Source organism: Squalius cephalus (genome assembly GCF_949319135.1).
Source record: "Squalius cephalus genome assembly, chromosome: 10".
Lineage (NCBI taxonomy): Eukaryota > Metazoa > Chordata > Actinopteri > Cypriniformes > Leuciscidae > Squalius > Squalius cephalus.
The window spans coordinates 27,544,244-27,560,306 of record NC_137131.1 but is presented as its reverse complement, the minus strand read 5'-3'; the positions used below and the strand labels follow the sequence as shown (position 1 = coordinate 27,560,306).

Below are 16,063 nucleotides of genomic sequence, written 5' to 3'. Positions count from 1 at the left end.
AAGAAAACGATTGAAAATATATAATTTTTTTTCCTGAATTACTGCTGGGTGTTGTGCAAAAAAAATAAAATAATAAATTACATTGCCTTATCTTCCTTGAAAAGCGTTCCGTCCATTCAGCTGACATGAAAAACACTTTCAATAAACAAAACAAACCTATCCAATGATTAAATGTTTTCTGTGTTGACAAATCTTGTGCGATTAAAGTTCTGTGTAACAGATTATTAACAGATTATTATTTTATTTTAATAAAATTTTATTTTAATAATTATTATTTTAAATGAACATTTCTTTAAAAAAAAAAATTATTTGACAGATTTTCCTTTTCTTAAGGGCATAAACAAGCTTTACGCCCTTAAAAAGTGACCGTTACAGAATATAATCAGAGTTATTTTAATTTATTCTGGTTCTTCCAAGCTTTATAATGGTAGTCAATGGGGGGCCAACTGAAACCAACAGAAGCACATCCATAGGTTAAATTGGGCCGGAGCGCACCGGAGCGCAGCTCCGCCTCCTCGGGGCCACAACACACCATGCCGGAGCTCAGCTCCGTCTCCTTCAGCACCAAATATTGTTATTCCACTTGAATTATTTTTCATCTCCTGGTAAATACATGGAATAGACTGAATAATTAGCAAGACTACGATACACCCAGGCTACATGGAATTATCAGACGTCATAATTTATTAATCCCTGCGTTCTCTGGTTCAGCAGTCAGCACCCCGCCCACCAGCAACGTTACCATGGAGACCCGCGAACGGCTATTAAAATCAGTCTTTTAAATTCAACCGCCCGATGCGATGGGCTCATTGTGCTGTCTAATTCTTTATCGAGTATACGTGAGTATTTGGTTTAATTTATCTCAGATAAATAAGATACGTAATTATTCAAACACAACCTACAACTTCATTTTCTAATGTGACTAATGTAGCCTCGCTCGCACTGTTTAGTTTTTCATTTGATTTGTCTGCTAAGGCCAACTCTCACGCATTCACGCTCTCACGTGACGCCACGGACGCCACACATCAATTTTCTCACGCACAGTAAAATCGCAAAGCAAAGAAGACACAGAGACCGTCAGACAAGACAGAGCAGGATACTTATGTTATAAAAAAATAATCTCATCTCTCAGATTCTGTCAATTTTATTTCAAAATTCAAGCAATAAATACCGTTTTGGCGCTTGTAACGTGACAGTATGGAAGCTTGTTTCCGCCACTGAATAATAAATAAATAATAATAGCGACTTTTTATCTCACAATTCTGACTTTTTTTCTCACAATTGCGATATCAATTCAGAATTGTGACTTTTTTTCTCAGAATTGCGAGATATGAAGTCAGAATTGTGAGAAATAAAGTCACAATTGGGAGATATAAAGTCAGAATTGCATGATATAAAGTCGCAATTGCGTGTTATAAAGTCAGAATTGTGAGATATAAACTATTCTGAGGTAAAAAAAAAAAAAAAAAGTCTGTCTTTTTTCCCCTTAGAATTGGACTTTATATCTCACAATTCTGAGAACAGATGTCAGAATTGCGAGATATAAACTCACAATTATGTGATAGCCTATAAAGTCAGAATTGCGTGATATAAAAGTTCAAATATCAAGTTCAAAACGGTGCGCAATTAGGTCCGCAATTAATCCGCTTATTAGGTAAGATGTGTGCTTCCATTTCAGTTTCAGCAATCCCTTCACTCGATTGGGATGTTCTCTTTTGTTCTGGGCGGCAAGTGCAATGTGTAACAACTGTAACATCGGGCATATTTTGTAGTAAAACACATATTTATACCGACTCCGAAAATTCTTCACAAAGAATGGCCTTCTCAGCTGCTATAGTTGCAACTCTTGCGTCATCAGAACAGTGTGTTCAATGCATCATCACCGTTTCTGTTTAAACGTTGCACAACGTTTTTTAAACAGAAACGGTGATGTGCTGAGTATGTGACGGTGATGTGTTTGAATAATTACGTATCTTATTTATCTGAGATAAATTAAACCAAAATACTCACGTATACTCGATAAAGAATTAGACAGCACAATGAGCCCATCGCATCGGGCGGTTGAATTTAAAAGACTGATTTTAATAGCCGTTCGCGGGTCTCCATGGTAACGTTGCTGGTGGGCGGGGTGCTGACTGCTGAACCAGAGAACGCAGGGATTAATAAATTATGACGTCTGATAATTCCATGTAGCCTGGGTGTATCGTAGTCTTGCTAATTATTCAGTCTATTCCATGTATTTACCAGGAGATGAAAAATAATTCAAGTGGAATAACAATATTTGGTGCTGAAGGAGACGGAAGATAGTTTTATAAAGTAAAACTATCTTCTGACAGACTGCCTTGCGTATTAAATTTGAAAGCGTAACTGACGAAGTGTATGACGTAGCAGAAGCGTTTTGAACTGCAAGAGGTGTTGTTGACTGTGAAAATCTGTAGATTAAATACATCATTACTGCAACAAAAAAAATAAAATTAAAATAAAGTACCTGATAGTGGAGTTTGTGGGAGAAGAGACAAGATCTATAGCAAAATGATGGCCTCTCACAGCGGTTCCATGCAAAGATCAGTCGCCGATGGAGGTCCCACAGCCAATCAGGACTGGAGTTCTGCAGTTCTGAGTCAGGTAAGCAGAATAAAATACACTGTAAATAAACAGTATTAAAACAAAAAGTAAAATCACTAGTACATGACCTTCCATGGCTTAATTCTTCCATAAATTAAATTATCATATTTTATATCATTAAATTATGTTTTTCAGGATTGGTTGTTGAATAAAATGTTATGCTAGTAACAATTAATAACTACTAGAAATAATATAATAAATACAACTCCCGATTCGATACTATCACGATACTTGGGTGCAGATACGATATGCATTGTGATTTGACACATTTCATCCTCTGTTGGAACAAAAGTGGCTAACTTCTATCAACCTCATAAGCAAGGACAAAAATAAAACAATGTAATTTTCTACTAAGCAATACATTAAAATGTAGCCAAATTAATAAACACTAATCATGAGCACATTGGATTTGTATTATGTAGCTCAGAATAAATAAATAAATAAATAAAATAAACTGAATGAATGTCACGTGACCTTAGGCTATATATATACGACGACCATTGTAATTTGCATCAGATGACCGTTATTATTTACTCAGCATACTGTACCCTCAACATTTTTATGAATTTTCCCACATCAATAACCTGTAATTAGCAATTAACTGTATATATTTTGTATCTGTTCATTCGTTATACGTGTTTTTACTTCTGTTGTTTTATTCATTCATTATAAGCCGGCTTTAGTTTGTTTGTAGTTTGTCGTTAGTTCGTCAAATTGTTGGTAAGTATGAATTAAGCAGCCTTTTGATATATTGAAGTTTATTATAAAGAATTATTATACATTAATATAACACACAGACACAATAAACCACGAATACAAACACTAAAACCAAATACCGGAAAAGATTAGGGTGCGTTTATTTCCTTTCCTCACAAAACAGCTGTGAGTGACGACACACGGAGCGGGAAAAAAAAAGCTGTTCTGATTGGTTTAGACCGGGGCGTCCAAACTCGGTCCTAGAAGGCCGCTGTCCCGTAGTTTAGCTCCAACTCGCCTCAACACAGCTAATAAAAGCTTGATTAGGTTGTTAAGGTGTTTAATTGGGGTTGGAGCTGAATTCTTCAGGACAAAGGCTCAACAGGAGCAAAATTGGACGCCCCTGGTTAACGTTAGACGATGAGAACGTACAAATGTGAAGCGCTGTTCTACTTAACACTGGTTTCCGAAACCTTAACGTTAGTGGACGTTATCGAGTGTACAAACAGTTCAATTTTGCACACTCAAAGGCTGTCCGAAATCGCTTATTAATTTTTCTTCACTCTTCCAAATTAACTGTGTTAAGTGAGCCATACCGTACCATACAGTGGAAAAGCGCCATTAGCGGCCAAATGAATGTAGGGACGATGTGTGCACGAGGGAGACAGCGGCCCGATAACACAAGCGTGCATGAATTAAGTTAAACAAGCACTAAACATATATGATGGTCATTATGCAAGACACACTATTTGTTAACATGCATGTTAACATGTCGTGTTAAACACGATTACCTTCATGACGATGACACACATCAACGCTCTCCGTCGACTCGTCTCGAACTCCTCTCCTCCTGATCCGGAGCCCGGACGGAGCGCGCGCGCGCGCGCACACACACGAAAAAGTGACATCAGCATCGAACAGCCAATCGCATGCCCTGAAACAAGAGAATCGGAATTCACTTCTCGCGAGAGACTAATTCAATACTCTCATCTGAAGATTCGATTGAAGAATATAAAATACATAAATGCATTTAGACAGCAAGAAGAAAATATCTTGCTATAACAAGAACATGTGTTTGTCTTATTTATACTCCACAATATAAACTAACTAAATACTCAATTTATTTAATAAAAAAATTCAGTAAAACGTCAAATTGTATAACAAATTAAAATAACTTTTAATTTTAAAATGCTATTTATTCCTGGGAGGCAAAGCTGAATGTTCAGCATCATTACTCCAGTGTCACATGATTCTTTGGAAATCATTCTAATTTGATTAAATGCCCAAGTAACATTTTTTATTATCAAAGGATTATCACCATCATCACTGGAATAAATAACATTTTTTAGATATTTACATACAATTATTTAAAATTGTAAAAAATAACAATTTTGTTTATTTATTTTTTGCATAAGATACTTATTTCAAAAGCTATATACATGTCTTTCTTACCAGTCTTAAACTTTTGTGCCTGTGTAGACTTAATATGCAAAAGCCTCTAAGGGCCGTCTGACAATTTCTTATGAAAAGAGCATTTTTATCAGACATTTCTTAGGTTCAGTAATTTAACTTTAATGGAAAGGTAAAGGTCCTGTTCATCTCCATTAAAAACATAGGAGCCTGCTAAAGAAACTCACATTCAGAAAATTTCAGACGGAGCTTAGAGGCTTTTGCATCTGAAGTCTTCATCCTTTGAGTGCAAGTGAGGATGTTTTGAAGTGTATGTACATCAGTTGTGTTAATGCAGTTTAGTTAGTCTAGTCTTGGTAGGCCAGTCAACAAACAACAAAAAAGGGTTTTTTTTCTGTTAAGGTCTTAAAACTATGGCTTGCAATGAACTATCCTATTGGACACTGAGAAGAAGAGCAAAGGACAAGGTGGATCAACAACTGCAGACAATACAAACTACAGCTTGGGGAGAGGAGTTGGGCTGCATGCACAGTGACAATACCTGTCAATGTCTAACTGAGGATGAAGACACATTTATGGACTGTGTCTCTCATATTGATGAGAATGAAGGTGTCAATATGGCAAGTGTTCTTGACGACAGTGAATCAGACACGGAGTCCGAATCTGATCCAACTTCCCTGGAAGACGATTTGGCAACTTGGGCAGCTGAACAAAAAATCACACACGTTGCATTGAATTCATTATTAGATATACTGCGTCAGCATAGTTTAAATCTGCCAAAACACTCAAGGACATTGCTGGGAACAATGCGTTTGAACCCTGAAATACAAGACAAGGCTGGTGGCCAATATTACCATTTTGGATTGCTGGAATCCATTACAGAGGTGCTACACCAGAACATCGACATTCTGAGCAGCATTGACACGCTGGAGCTTCAGGTCAACATTGATGGTTTGCCCCTCTTCAAGAGCTCAGCAACACAGTTCTGGCCCATTCTAGGAACACTGCAAAATATCAGACAAGAGGAACCAGTGACAATAGGCTTATTTTGTGGTACATGTAAACCTACCTCGCTAACTGAGTATCTTGAAGACTTCATCGCTGAAGTAAATGAATTGGCCAATGGATTTGAATTTGAAGGAGTGAGGTTAACTTTACAACTGTCATCAATGGTTTGCGATGCACCTGCTCGTGCATTCCTGAAAAATGTTAAAGGTCACACAGGCTATCATGGATGCGAAAAATGCACAGAGGATGGCGTGTACCTGGAAAACAGGATGACATTTCCAAGAAGTGACTTGCCTAGAAGAACAAATGAGAGCTTCAGAAACAAAACCGATTCTGATCATCACCGTGGTACCTCACCCCTTGAAGAAACGTCCCTGGATATGGTCTCTGGCTTCCCCCTCGACTACATGCACCTCGTGTGCCTCGGAGTCATGAGACGGCTTCTCCACTTGTGGCTGAAGATGGGTCCTCTCACTTGTAGGCTGTCGGGTTTTCAAATAAACACATTATCAGAAAGGTTGGTGAATGCGCGAAGATATGTGCCCATGGAGTTTGCACGGAAACCAAGGGCACTGAGGGAAATTGATAGGTGGAAGGCAACAGAGTTCAGGCAGTTTTTACTGTATACCGGACCGGTCATGATGAAGGATCTCCTCACCACAGAGGTGTACAAAAACTTCATGCTGCTTTTTGTGGGAATCTTCATCCTGTGCAACAACAGTTTCATTGATGATTACTGTGATTAAGCAAATGAAATGCTAGTTCTTTTTGTCACTCACTTTGGGCAACTGTACGGTCCACAGTTCTTGTCATATAATGCACACTCCCTCGTACATCTTGCAGATGATGCAAAAAAGCATGGCATTCTTGACAACTTCAGTGCTTTCAAGTATGAGAATCACCTAAACAAACTCAAAAGACTTCTGAGGAAACCAACATGCCCTCTGAGTCAAATAATAAAAAGATTCTCAGAGATGCAAAGAAGCTGCAAAACACCTCAGAAAACCAGGCCACATCTGCTCAAAAAACAGCATGAGAATGGTCCTCTCCCTGCATCCTTTCATGAGGCGACACAATATAAAGAGTTGAGGACAAGCCCTTACACTCTTAAACTAGACCAGGCAAACTGTCACGTCTACATCGGCGGCAAAGCTTCTAAGCTCCAGAACATTATTTCATTCAAGGATGAAGTTTATGTTGCCTACAGTACCTTCAACAACCAGGAATCTTTCTTTGACTATCCTCTACCATCCTCTACACTCGGCATCCATTTAGTTGGCGACCTCTCAACAACCGTTGAGTTCTGCGAGTTTTTCTTGTCCCATATCAACATCATTTCGTTGCAATTCCTCTTTTACATAAAAATTAATTCTTTATCAGTGCTTTTTGTAACATAGTTTATGCATTTGAATTACATAGTTGAAAATTGTATTGGAGTAATTAAATAATATGGGTTTCAGGCTTGAAAAAAAAAAAAAAAAAAAAAAAAAAAAAAATGTACCTAATAGTGGAGTTTGAGGGAGAAGGTACAACTGGACCAATTGCCAAGTCATGGTACGCAGATGGCTATTCCTGGTGGCCTCCATATAAATACCTTGACAAGGTGTTGAAGAGCGTCAGAACCATGGAGGAACCACAGCCAGAGAAAGGGTGGACCCGTCACAGAACCAGAATCCTGCATGAGTCAGGTAAGAGTAAATTATACTGTAAATTAAACATGATCTTGCCCAGCATACCTGTATTTCATTGTTCAGAATCTTAATTTTTTTTTTCTACACTGTAAAATGTGATCTCACATAGCTCTAATAAACGTGTAAAAGCTCCAAAACTTTATTTCATTTGTCAGCATCTTTTCAAAATGTGTCCAAAAATTGGAAGAAGGCCAGCTACACATCTGACATAAATTCAGAACCTGAAATTGCCAGAAAAAGGATTCCCAAGTAAGTAACAAAAGACAAAATAAATGGTTTAACATGTAAATCCAATAATTAAGATATTTTTGATGAAATCTCTGAGCTTTCTGACCATTCAGCATATTTACGTAGCTTTGACTTTAAACAGTGAAGAGCATCCAATTGTACTTTTTCTTTGTTTTCCTAGAAAGAAAACATACTCTGATAACATCTCATCAGATGATGAGGCACCAGAACTACCACCCCTTAAAAAAAGAAAAACCGCAGACAAAGAGAGTGTTCCTCCAGCACCGAAACCTCCAGCACTTCCAAAACGCATAAAAAAAAAAGGTAATGGAAAATAACTTAAAAAAAAATAAATGTTAATGAAATTAATGCTATGAATAACAATACATTTTCCATGTCGACTCAACCAAAGGTCGAAAAATCAAATATATATCTACGATTCTGCAGAGGGTGTGTGGGGTGGGCTTAAAATTACGATTTTTACCTGAGATTTTGAGCCAAAACACAGGGGGGTTATAAAGATAGCAGCATCGTTATTTTATTTTTACAGAGAGAATGGTAGTCTATTAGTAAAATCTGTTGACTTCAGCAATCTTTTGCTGCATGTGTCAATGATGACAGTTCCAAAAAAAATTCATCTATGACATTCAATATTATACTATTTTTTATTTTCTGAAATTTGGTTGATTTGATGATTGATGAAATAAGTAAGATTAAAAGTGCATAACACCCAGATTACAATAAACGAAATTTCCTTATTATTAGGTCCTGTTGTGCAAACTCAGGTTTTCCAGAGCAAAGCTGTAAACCCTTTAAGCAACTGTAAGTTTTTCTTTTATTTTTTTTAATCTTTTTAAATTTTTTATCCAAATCTACAATGATTACTGAAAGCTACAACTATGTCAGTGGTTCTTAATCCTGTTCCTTGGAACCCTCCACTCTGCACATTTTGTTTGCATCTCTTATCACTTCAGACTACTCAACTGTGGACTTCACAGGATTCCATATATTTTACATTCAAAGGGCATAAAAGTGCACGAGACATGCGCTTAAATTGTAGTTATTTATAGAGGTATATTACATCTCACTTCACACTTCTCTAATAAGTTTTGTCTGTGTGTGAAGACCCTGCAGAGGCGTTGTGAAAATCTGTGAATAAATGTTCCTAAGTGAAGTAAACTTCAACAGATTTCCTGTTCAGGAACAGGATTAAGAACCGCTGAACTATGTAATTGTTGAAACATGCAGCTGAACAAATATAGCTATCAAAATGAACATTGCTAATGACCCCCCAACTGTCAACAGTATTTGTCAATCAGCAACAAAGGGAAACGGAAGAACAACAGCAGACCTGGTGTGAGAGTCTCCCCAGCTTTCAAGGTAAATTATTAGTTGTATCTGGCTGTTGGGTATGCTCAAATGAAAATGCTTTTTTGAAGTTTGTAAGTTATGGGATAATGCCCTGTCACAATTACACATATTACAAGTGCAACCTACCCACTCCACCTTTTGCAGCTCCAGTGCGTGTGTCTGAGGCAGACCATTACGGAGATGGCTGGAGTGTTGATCCACCTAACACACAAGGTACAATAGCATAATCAGGGATGAGTAAATCAGAAACACATTCACAGAATTTAAATGCAATATAAAACTGAATAACATCATATGTGTGTTCAATCCATAGAGCACACATTCTCTGTCCTGAGAACATCAGGGGACAACCAAGGAAGAACACGGAGTAAGATTACTGCACATTAATTCACTTAAGTAAATTTTACAATTTGACAGTTAACAGATCACAGTTCAAATTGCAATTGAAATGCACTTTACAGTAAAATAACTGCAAAATGATTTTTGGACAAATGTAGCCAGACTCAAGGCACTGGGATGACTCAAAATTATCCACCCTTGTTAAGATAGATTCTGAAATGAATGTGTCCCGCTGAGTGTGAAGCAGGCCTTAGTGTGTTAATTTGCAAATTTAACAAGTGAATCTTCCCTACTCCACCTTCCTCAGCTCCAGTGGGCGTCTCTCAGGCAGAGCATCATGGAGCCGGTTGGGGTGTTGATCCACCTAACACACAAGGTAAAAGAGCATTTATTACAATAAGTAGGAGGAAACAAGACAGGCTTGTAAAAAAACTGGTAGGGACTACACAAGCTTCCTCCTGGGTTAGTGACATCACTAACCCTAAAAATTACATAAACCCTGACCCATATTTCAATTAACTACACATTTACACATTTCACCCCCAATTTCCATCGGCGGAGTCAATAGGTTTCCATTAAAGTCAATGAGTGTATTTCCACTGAATGCGGTACAGCTGCGTTCCGACTCCGGCGATCCGCAGCCCTCCGGAGCAGATACGCAGAGCTTCTATTTTTGCCGGATGCCGGAGAGCTACGCAGCACTACAGGGCAGAGTGCGCAGGACAGGAAGTCGAGCAAAAAACAGAACAAACCAAAACAAAATAAAAGATCCGGTTAATTTTCTAAATAAAATACACCGTGATCATGGCGGATCATATTTCCCTACACTACACCTTGAAAACGTCATAATATGCCATTCCTCATAACGTTCTGTTTATAGAAACTATATATCGCGCGATCATACGTGAATTAGCGAGATCTCGTGGGTCCTCGTGACTTCAGCTGTCAGTCATGGACGCAGCCGTTCCGCAACAAATCCGTACCTGGTGGGTATTGACGGACGACGGAACACGGAGCTGTCACGCAGCGGAGCCGTTACGCAGCCGTTACGCATCTGGTGGAAATTGGGGGTTAGTGTGTGTTAACTTGTGTTGGAAATCTTACCTACTCCACCTTCCTCAGCTCCAGTGGGCGTCTCTCAGGCAGAGCATCATGGAGCCAGCTGGGGTGTTGATCCACCGAACACACAAGGTAAAAGAGCATTACTTACAATAGAAACGGGAGAGAAAAAAAACAGAAATCTTATTCACAGCACTTCAACAAAATCTATATATTCTGTGATCTTTTCCACTCCATAGAGCACACATTCTCTGTCCTGAGACCCTCAGGTGATTGTGACCACCAAGGAAGATCACGAAGTAAGATAAGAAATAATGAAAATAAATAAAAACAACAAATAACTGACAGTGTCCTTACCAGACACAGGCTGCGTTTACACTTGGCATTAACATGCTTTCACAGTGATCCAATCAAGCAGATTGGATCATTAGCCAATCAGGACATGGCACATTTACATTTGTTCACATTAAGTGGCCACTGTATAGACCAACGCTACTTTTGCGTCATGGAAGGGTAACGCCCCTTTTTGGGGGAAGACAAACGGATTCCCCCGAGAACAGAACTCGCTCTAGATCTGCAAAGTTTCTTGATAGCAAAATTGGCACAACAGAGCAGGTTAGTTATGATATAAAAAATGATCAGCTCTCAGATTCTGTCAATTTTATTACGAAATTCAAACACTAAATACCGTTTTGGTAATTGTAAATGTTACGTGACAGATCCCTAGCGGAAATGTATATTCCTCATACATAATATCGATGAATCAGTGTTTTTCAACCGCGGAAACTGAACAGCTGGAGAACAATTATGTCACATAACATTTACCTCAGGAAATCCATTTAATGACCGTAATATAGGCTAGCACGTTAGTTAAAGTTAAGCTAGAAAAAGGAGCTATAGAGAGTATTTGGCTAAATATGTGTATGGCTACTATTACATATTTATTATATTTTTACTTATATCATTAAATAAGGTTGTTATTATAATAAAAAAAATGCATTATATTTAATTTGAGTTATTTTTAATCTTAAATAATACTAGATAGGGCTCTCTATATGTTTACAGCATTAGGTGAGTTTTTTTTTTCTTGAGAAAAATGTACGCCTATCTTGTGTAGGCTTACCTAATATTTATCCAGATGAGTCAATATTGAATCAAATCACAAGATCTGAACTTTATTGTGAAATTTGTGTCAAGATAATAAAAAAAAACATAGCTTATCAGAAATTGTACCATGTAAACATTGTAACATGTTGTCACTAAACCTAATACAATTCTGTTTAGTTACTAAAATCTTTTGACAATCACAATACACTTATTTGTGATGCAAGACATTTTTTTACATCCCCAATCCAATACATCCAGACATCTACCACTATGGAATCACCAAATATAGCCTATTTTTTGTCATTAACACACTCACAGTATGACAAACTAGACGATGAGGCCATGTCTAGAGGAGTCGGTAGTTTACTTGGATCATATTTCTCTTGATTTTTTAGCTACTGACATAGTTTTGTTGTCGACTAGCTATATAGTTAGAAAGACGAAGCTGCTATCAGCCAGCTAACGTTACGTGATTAGCTCTCACTAGGCACGCTACCTTCGTTTCTGCTGGTGTCTAGAAAGTGCTAGGACTTTGAAAGTTGTAAAATATGACATTTCAACAACCACTGCTGGGCTAACTTTACATGTAACAACACGAACGGCAGTAGATCAAGCCTTCTAGGCTAGATAGGATAGCGTAATGTCACAACATCCAATTTGACAGCCCCATACATACATTGGTCCCATACAAATTTTGCCGTACACTGAACCTTTTTACAACTTTCAAAGCCCTAGCACTTTCTAGACACCAGCAGAAACCAGCCAAGTCCACTTTAGTCCTAGCCTGCTACTATTTCAACAGTAAAATCAGTTAACAGCCACGGTAGCGTGCCTAGTGAGGGCTAATCACGTAACGTTAGCTGGCTGATAGCAGCTTCGTCTTTCTAACTATATAGCTAGTCGACAACAAAACTATGTCAATAGCTAAAAAATCAAGAGAAATATGATCCAAGTAAACCACCGTCTCCTCTAGACTCCTCCTCATCGTCTAGTTTGTCATACTGTGAGTGTGTTAATGACAAAAAAAATAGGCTAGCACTTAACTTGGTGATTCCACGAGATAGTGGTTGATGTCTGAATAGTCCATATTTGGCCACTGCGTGGGGTCATTAATCCAGTTTTCGACCATTTCAAAGGGACACCTCTGTAACCCCGTATCCAGTAGCTTCTTTAAATACTGCTCACGGTCCTCGGCAAGCAAAGAGAGTTTGTATGTTTGTGCCATTTTTGCTTTTTTATTCAAGTTTATTCAAGAAACTTTGCAGATCTAGAGCGAATTCTGTTCCGTTTGTTTTCCCCCAAAAAGGGGCGTTACCCTTCGATGACGCAAAAGTAGCGTTGGTCTATCTGAATATCCGATTGGATTTCTAAAGTGTTGTCAATTTTTTGTTGGCCACATGAGTGTAAAATTAATTTGAAGGAATATTTGACTGGTTCAAACTAAGCTTCTGTACTGTATATGTTTGATTTATGTTGTGTTTAGGACAAAACTTTTAATGAAGAGCATTTTGTTTATGTAATTAGGCTCTCTAAGTATATCAAATTTTGGATTTAGATTTATCGTCCAAAAATCGTTATCGGCTTTCAGATATAAAGAATTAATGGTTATCGGTTTTGGACAAAATTTTCATATCAATGTATCCCTATTTTGGAGAGCAACTACTCCTAGTCACCCCCTGTCATTTCAAAGATTTGTACAATAGAGAGCATGTCAAGTAGAAACGCTTTATCCATTTTGTGATTTTGCACCCATTTTGGGAGGTGCATGCACAGTCAGTAGTGAGGAGCCAGGCAAAAGTATAAACATTATACTTGTTTCAAACGGATTTGACAGAATCAAGTGACGAGACCAATGCTGCAGGGGGTGCCAGGAATAGTCACACTCAAATTTGGCAATATTAGAGTCCTAACTGTACTCAAAAGAGCACTGATGTACTGACTGGTGATTGTTGGTAATGCCAGTGTAATAATTAATAAATTAACCATACTGTTCTTATAAGAAGTGAACAAAAATCTGTTTTTATGCTTTTCGGTTTTATATTTTAGTGTGTGTTAACTTGTGTTGGTAACAAGTGAATCTTACCTACTCCACCTTCCTCAGCTCCAGTGGGCGTCTCTCAGGCAGAGCATCATGGAGCCAGCTGGGGTGTTGATCCACCTAACACACAAGGTAAAAGAGCATTCATTAGGCATGAGGAAATCAAACACATTCACAACATTTAAAGACAATCTATATATATATATACACACACATATAATTACATTATCTGTTCAATCAATAGTGCAAACCTTTTCTGTCCTGAGACCTTCAGGGAACCACCAAGGAAGAGAGGAGAGTATGTTTCCTACAAATTATATTTTTACATATATTGTGTTATGCTGTTATGAAAATCATCATCAGCATTTAAGTTTTTACTTACCAAAATCCAGTCTTGAGTATTGTACCATGCAAGTCATTTATCGATTTAAATGATCTTCTGTATTGCAGCAAGGGCAATTCTGGAAACACTAGAAAAAATGGACATGAAGATCAACCACCTGACTTCACTTGTCCAGTCTCTAGTGGGAAACAGACGCATTCTACCGCAGATGCAGAATGACGAAGAGGATGACGTCTTTCCACTTGCATCTATTGAAGAGCTAGACCGGCTGGAACAAAGTTTAGTTGACAGAGGGTTTATGCAGAGAATGGTAAGAATCAACTGAATTTTCAACCTACAACTAATAATGAAATGTACTGTGCATGTTTACACGCTTGTCAAAAGTCTGAGATTATCAAGATTGTAAAAAAAATATATAATAATATAAGTTTCTTCTGCTCAGCAAGGCTGCAATTTATTTGATCAGAAATGCAGTGAAAACAGTAACAGTTAAATATGATTAAACCTTTCCATTTTAATATATTGTCAAATGTATTTTTTCTGATCAAAACTAAATTTTCAGCATCATTACTCCAGTCTTCAGTGTTATATTATATTCTAATATTCTGTTTTTCTGATTGGTTAATAGCAATTATTATTGGTGCTCAATTATTGATAATGGTTATTATCAATGTTAAAATAGTTTTCGCAGAAACATATTTTTGAAGAAACGGTTATCCTGTTTTTAGGATTATTTGATGAACAGTTCATTATTTAATGAACAGAAACAATGAAAGTTCAAATGAACATAATTTATTTGAAATGTGAATCTTCTGAAATGTAATAAATGTGTTTTTCATTTTTTAACATTGCTGATTAAAATGGTTACTTAGGGACTGTTCGTTATTTATTTAAGGGGCCACCGGAGGAGTTTTGAGATCTGTTGTCAAAAAAGACATGACCCTCCCTTCGCCAGCAATAAATTTTTCTATGGCCCACCAAAATAATTGTGAAAAAAGGCATGACCCTCCCCGATAATTTATTGATTAGCCTAATTCTGTACTGGTTTGCGCTTGGCAAATATGTTCAGATAGCCATTGTTTGTTTGTTTTTTAAACCATAAACTCTTGCTTTCTCATCTTACTAGGGCTGTAACTATAGACCAAACCTACGATTCGGTTCGTATCACGATTTTTGATTTTAGATTTGAAAAAAATCATGTTTTCGGTGCTGATGCGGTGTGACTCGTTCAACATGTGGGTGGCGCTGCCAACAAAGCATCTAAAAGCTGTCACAAAGAACCGGCAAAAGTAATGATTATTAATATGTCAAATATAGCAAGGAGACATTTTAATTGTTCATTAATAAACAAGTGTTTTCTGTGTCTACTGCAAAGATGAAGTTGACGATGCGTCGCGCCCCAGATAGCAGACCAACATTGAATCTACATTGAATCAATGTTAATGCATTAACCAAAAGATCATTGAATCAATGTTGAAATTTAACATTGATTTTTCATCAGGTTTGCACCCTGAAATAATGTTATATCAACGATGAAAAATCAATCAATATGGTCATAAAATCAATATTATTTCAACCATAATTAAATCACTTATTTAACATTGAATCAACATAAAATCAATCTTACTTCATGTACAGCAAGATTCTATGCTAGTTTATCATGCTTGTACTGTGCATTTTTAAATGACTCCTTTCAGACAGAAACCATGTAGGTGTTATGGAGTAACAGTTGGGTTGCAATTAAATATGTTTTTTAATCAAAATGTCATTCAAAGTAAACTACATCCTTCAGTTTACAAGCAAATGTATTTATTTATGCCCCCAAAACTGAACATGAAATTTCATTTGTAAAATGCATTTTGTGGTGACAAAGACAAAAACAGTGCAGTAAGTTACTACGGTAAGAAAGAATGAAACATTACTCTGATAAATATTTCAAGTTCAATTTTATTTATGTATCACATTTAGAACAGACCAAAGTACTTTACAGAAGAACAACATTAAACAATATAGCATGCATTCTATAAAAAAAAAAGATATAACATGCATTATAAAATAAAACAAAAATAAGAGCAACATAGCTGAGTAACCATAAAAAAAGAACTAGAACAGAAATCAGAACTCAGATATAAATTAATAACACCAACC

The 16,063-nt window shown here is 37.0% G+C and overlaps 2 protein-coding genes and 1 long non-coding RNA gene across 4 annotated transcripts in view; 1 reads left to right on the top strand and 2 right to left on the bottom strand.

The window, feature by feature from the left end:
* The window catches only part of LOC307165206 (uncharacterized protein), a 26,303-nt gene extending 12,657 nt beyond the window's left edge, over positions 1-13,646 (bottom strand). Inside the window, exons 1-13 of one of the 2 annotated variants that reach the window (XM_079882611.1) lie at positions 13,618-13,646; positions 10,473-10,573; positions 9,667-9,732; positions 9,156-9,230; positions 7,241-7,414; positions 6,519-7,042; positions 6,398-6,446; positions 6,097-6,221; positions 5,801-5,930; positions 5,586-5,735; positions 5,273-5,436; positions 4,113-4,255; positions 2,489-2,616 (exon numbers count right to left, since the gene is read on the bottom strand). In XM_079882611.1, the coding sequence (XP_079738737.1) occupies positions 5,727-5,735; positions 5,801-5,930; positions 6,097-6,221; positions 6,398-6,446; positions 6,519-6,604 (399 nt within the window). In that variant the 5' untranslated portion in view covers positions 6,605-7,042; positions 7,241-7,414; positions 9,156-9,230; ... (1 more) ...; positions 10,473-10,573; positions 13,618-13,646 and the 3' untranslated portion in view covers positions 2,489-2,616; positions 4,113-4,255; positions 5,273-5,436; positions 5,586-5,726. Of the gene's footprint in view, positions 1-2,488; positions 2,617-4,112; positions 4,256-5,272; positions 5,437-5,585; positions 5,736-5,800; positions 5,931-6,033; positions 6,222-6,397; positions 6,447-6,518; positions 7,043-7,240; positions 7,415-9,155; positions 9,231-9,666; positions 9,733-9,908; positions 10,069-10,472; positions 10,574-13,617 lie in introns of those variants that run through there. The other variant, XM_079882610.1, reaches the window with a different exon arrangement.
* Positions 1-16,063, bottom strand: part of srp68 (signal recognition particle 68) — a 300,325-nt gene that overhangs the window by 187,519 nt on the left and 96,743 nt on the right. The gene's annotated exons all lie outside the window — the stretch shown is intronic.
* LOC307165209 lies at positions 10,086-16,063 on the top strand. Its single transcript, XR_013822442.1, has 5 exons — positions 10,086-10,559; positions 10,667-10,726; positions 13,636-13,704; positions 13,817-13,870; positions 14,023-16,063. It is a non-coding gene; the product is annotated as an uncharacterized lncRNA (long non-coding RNA).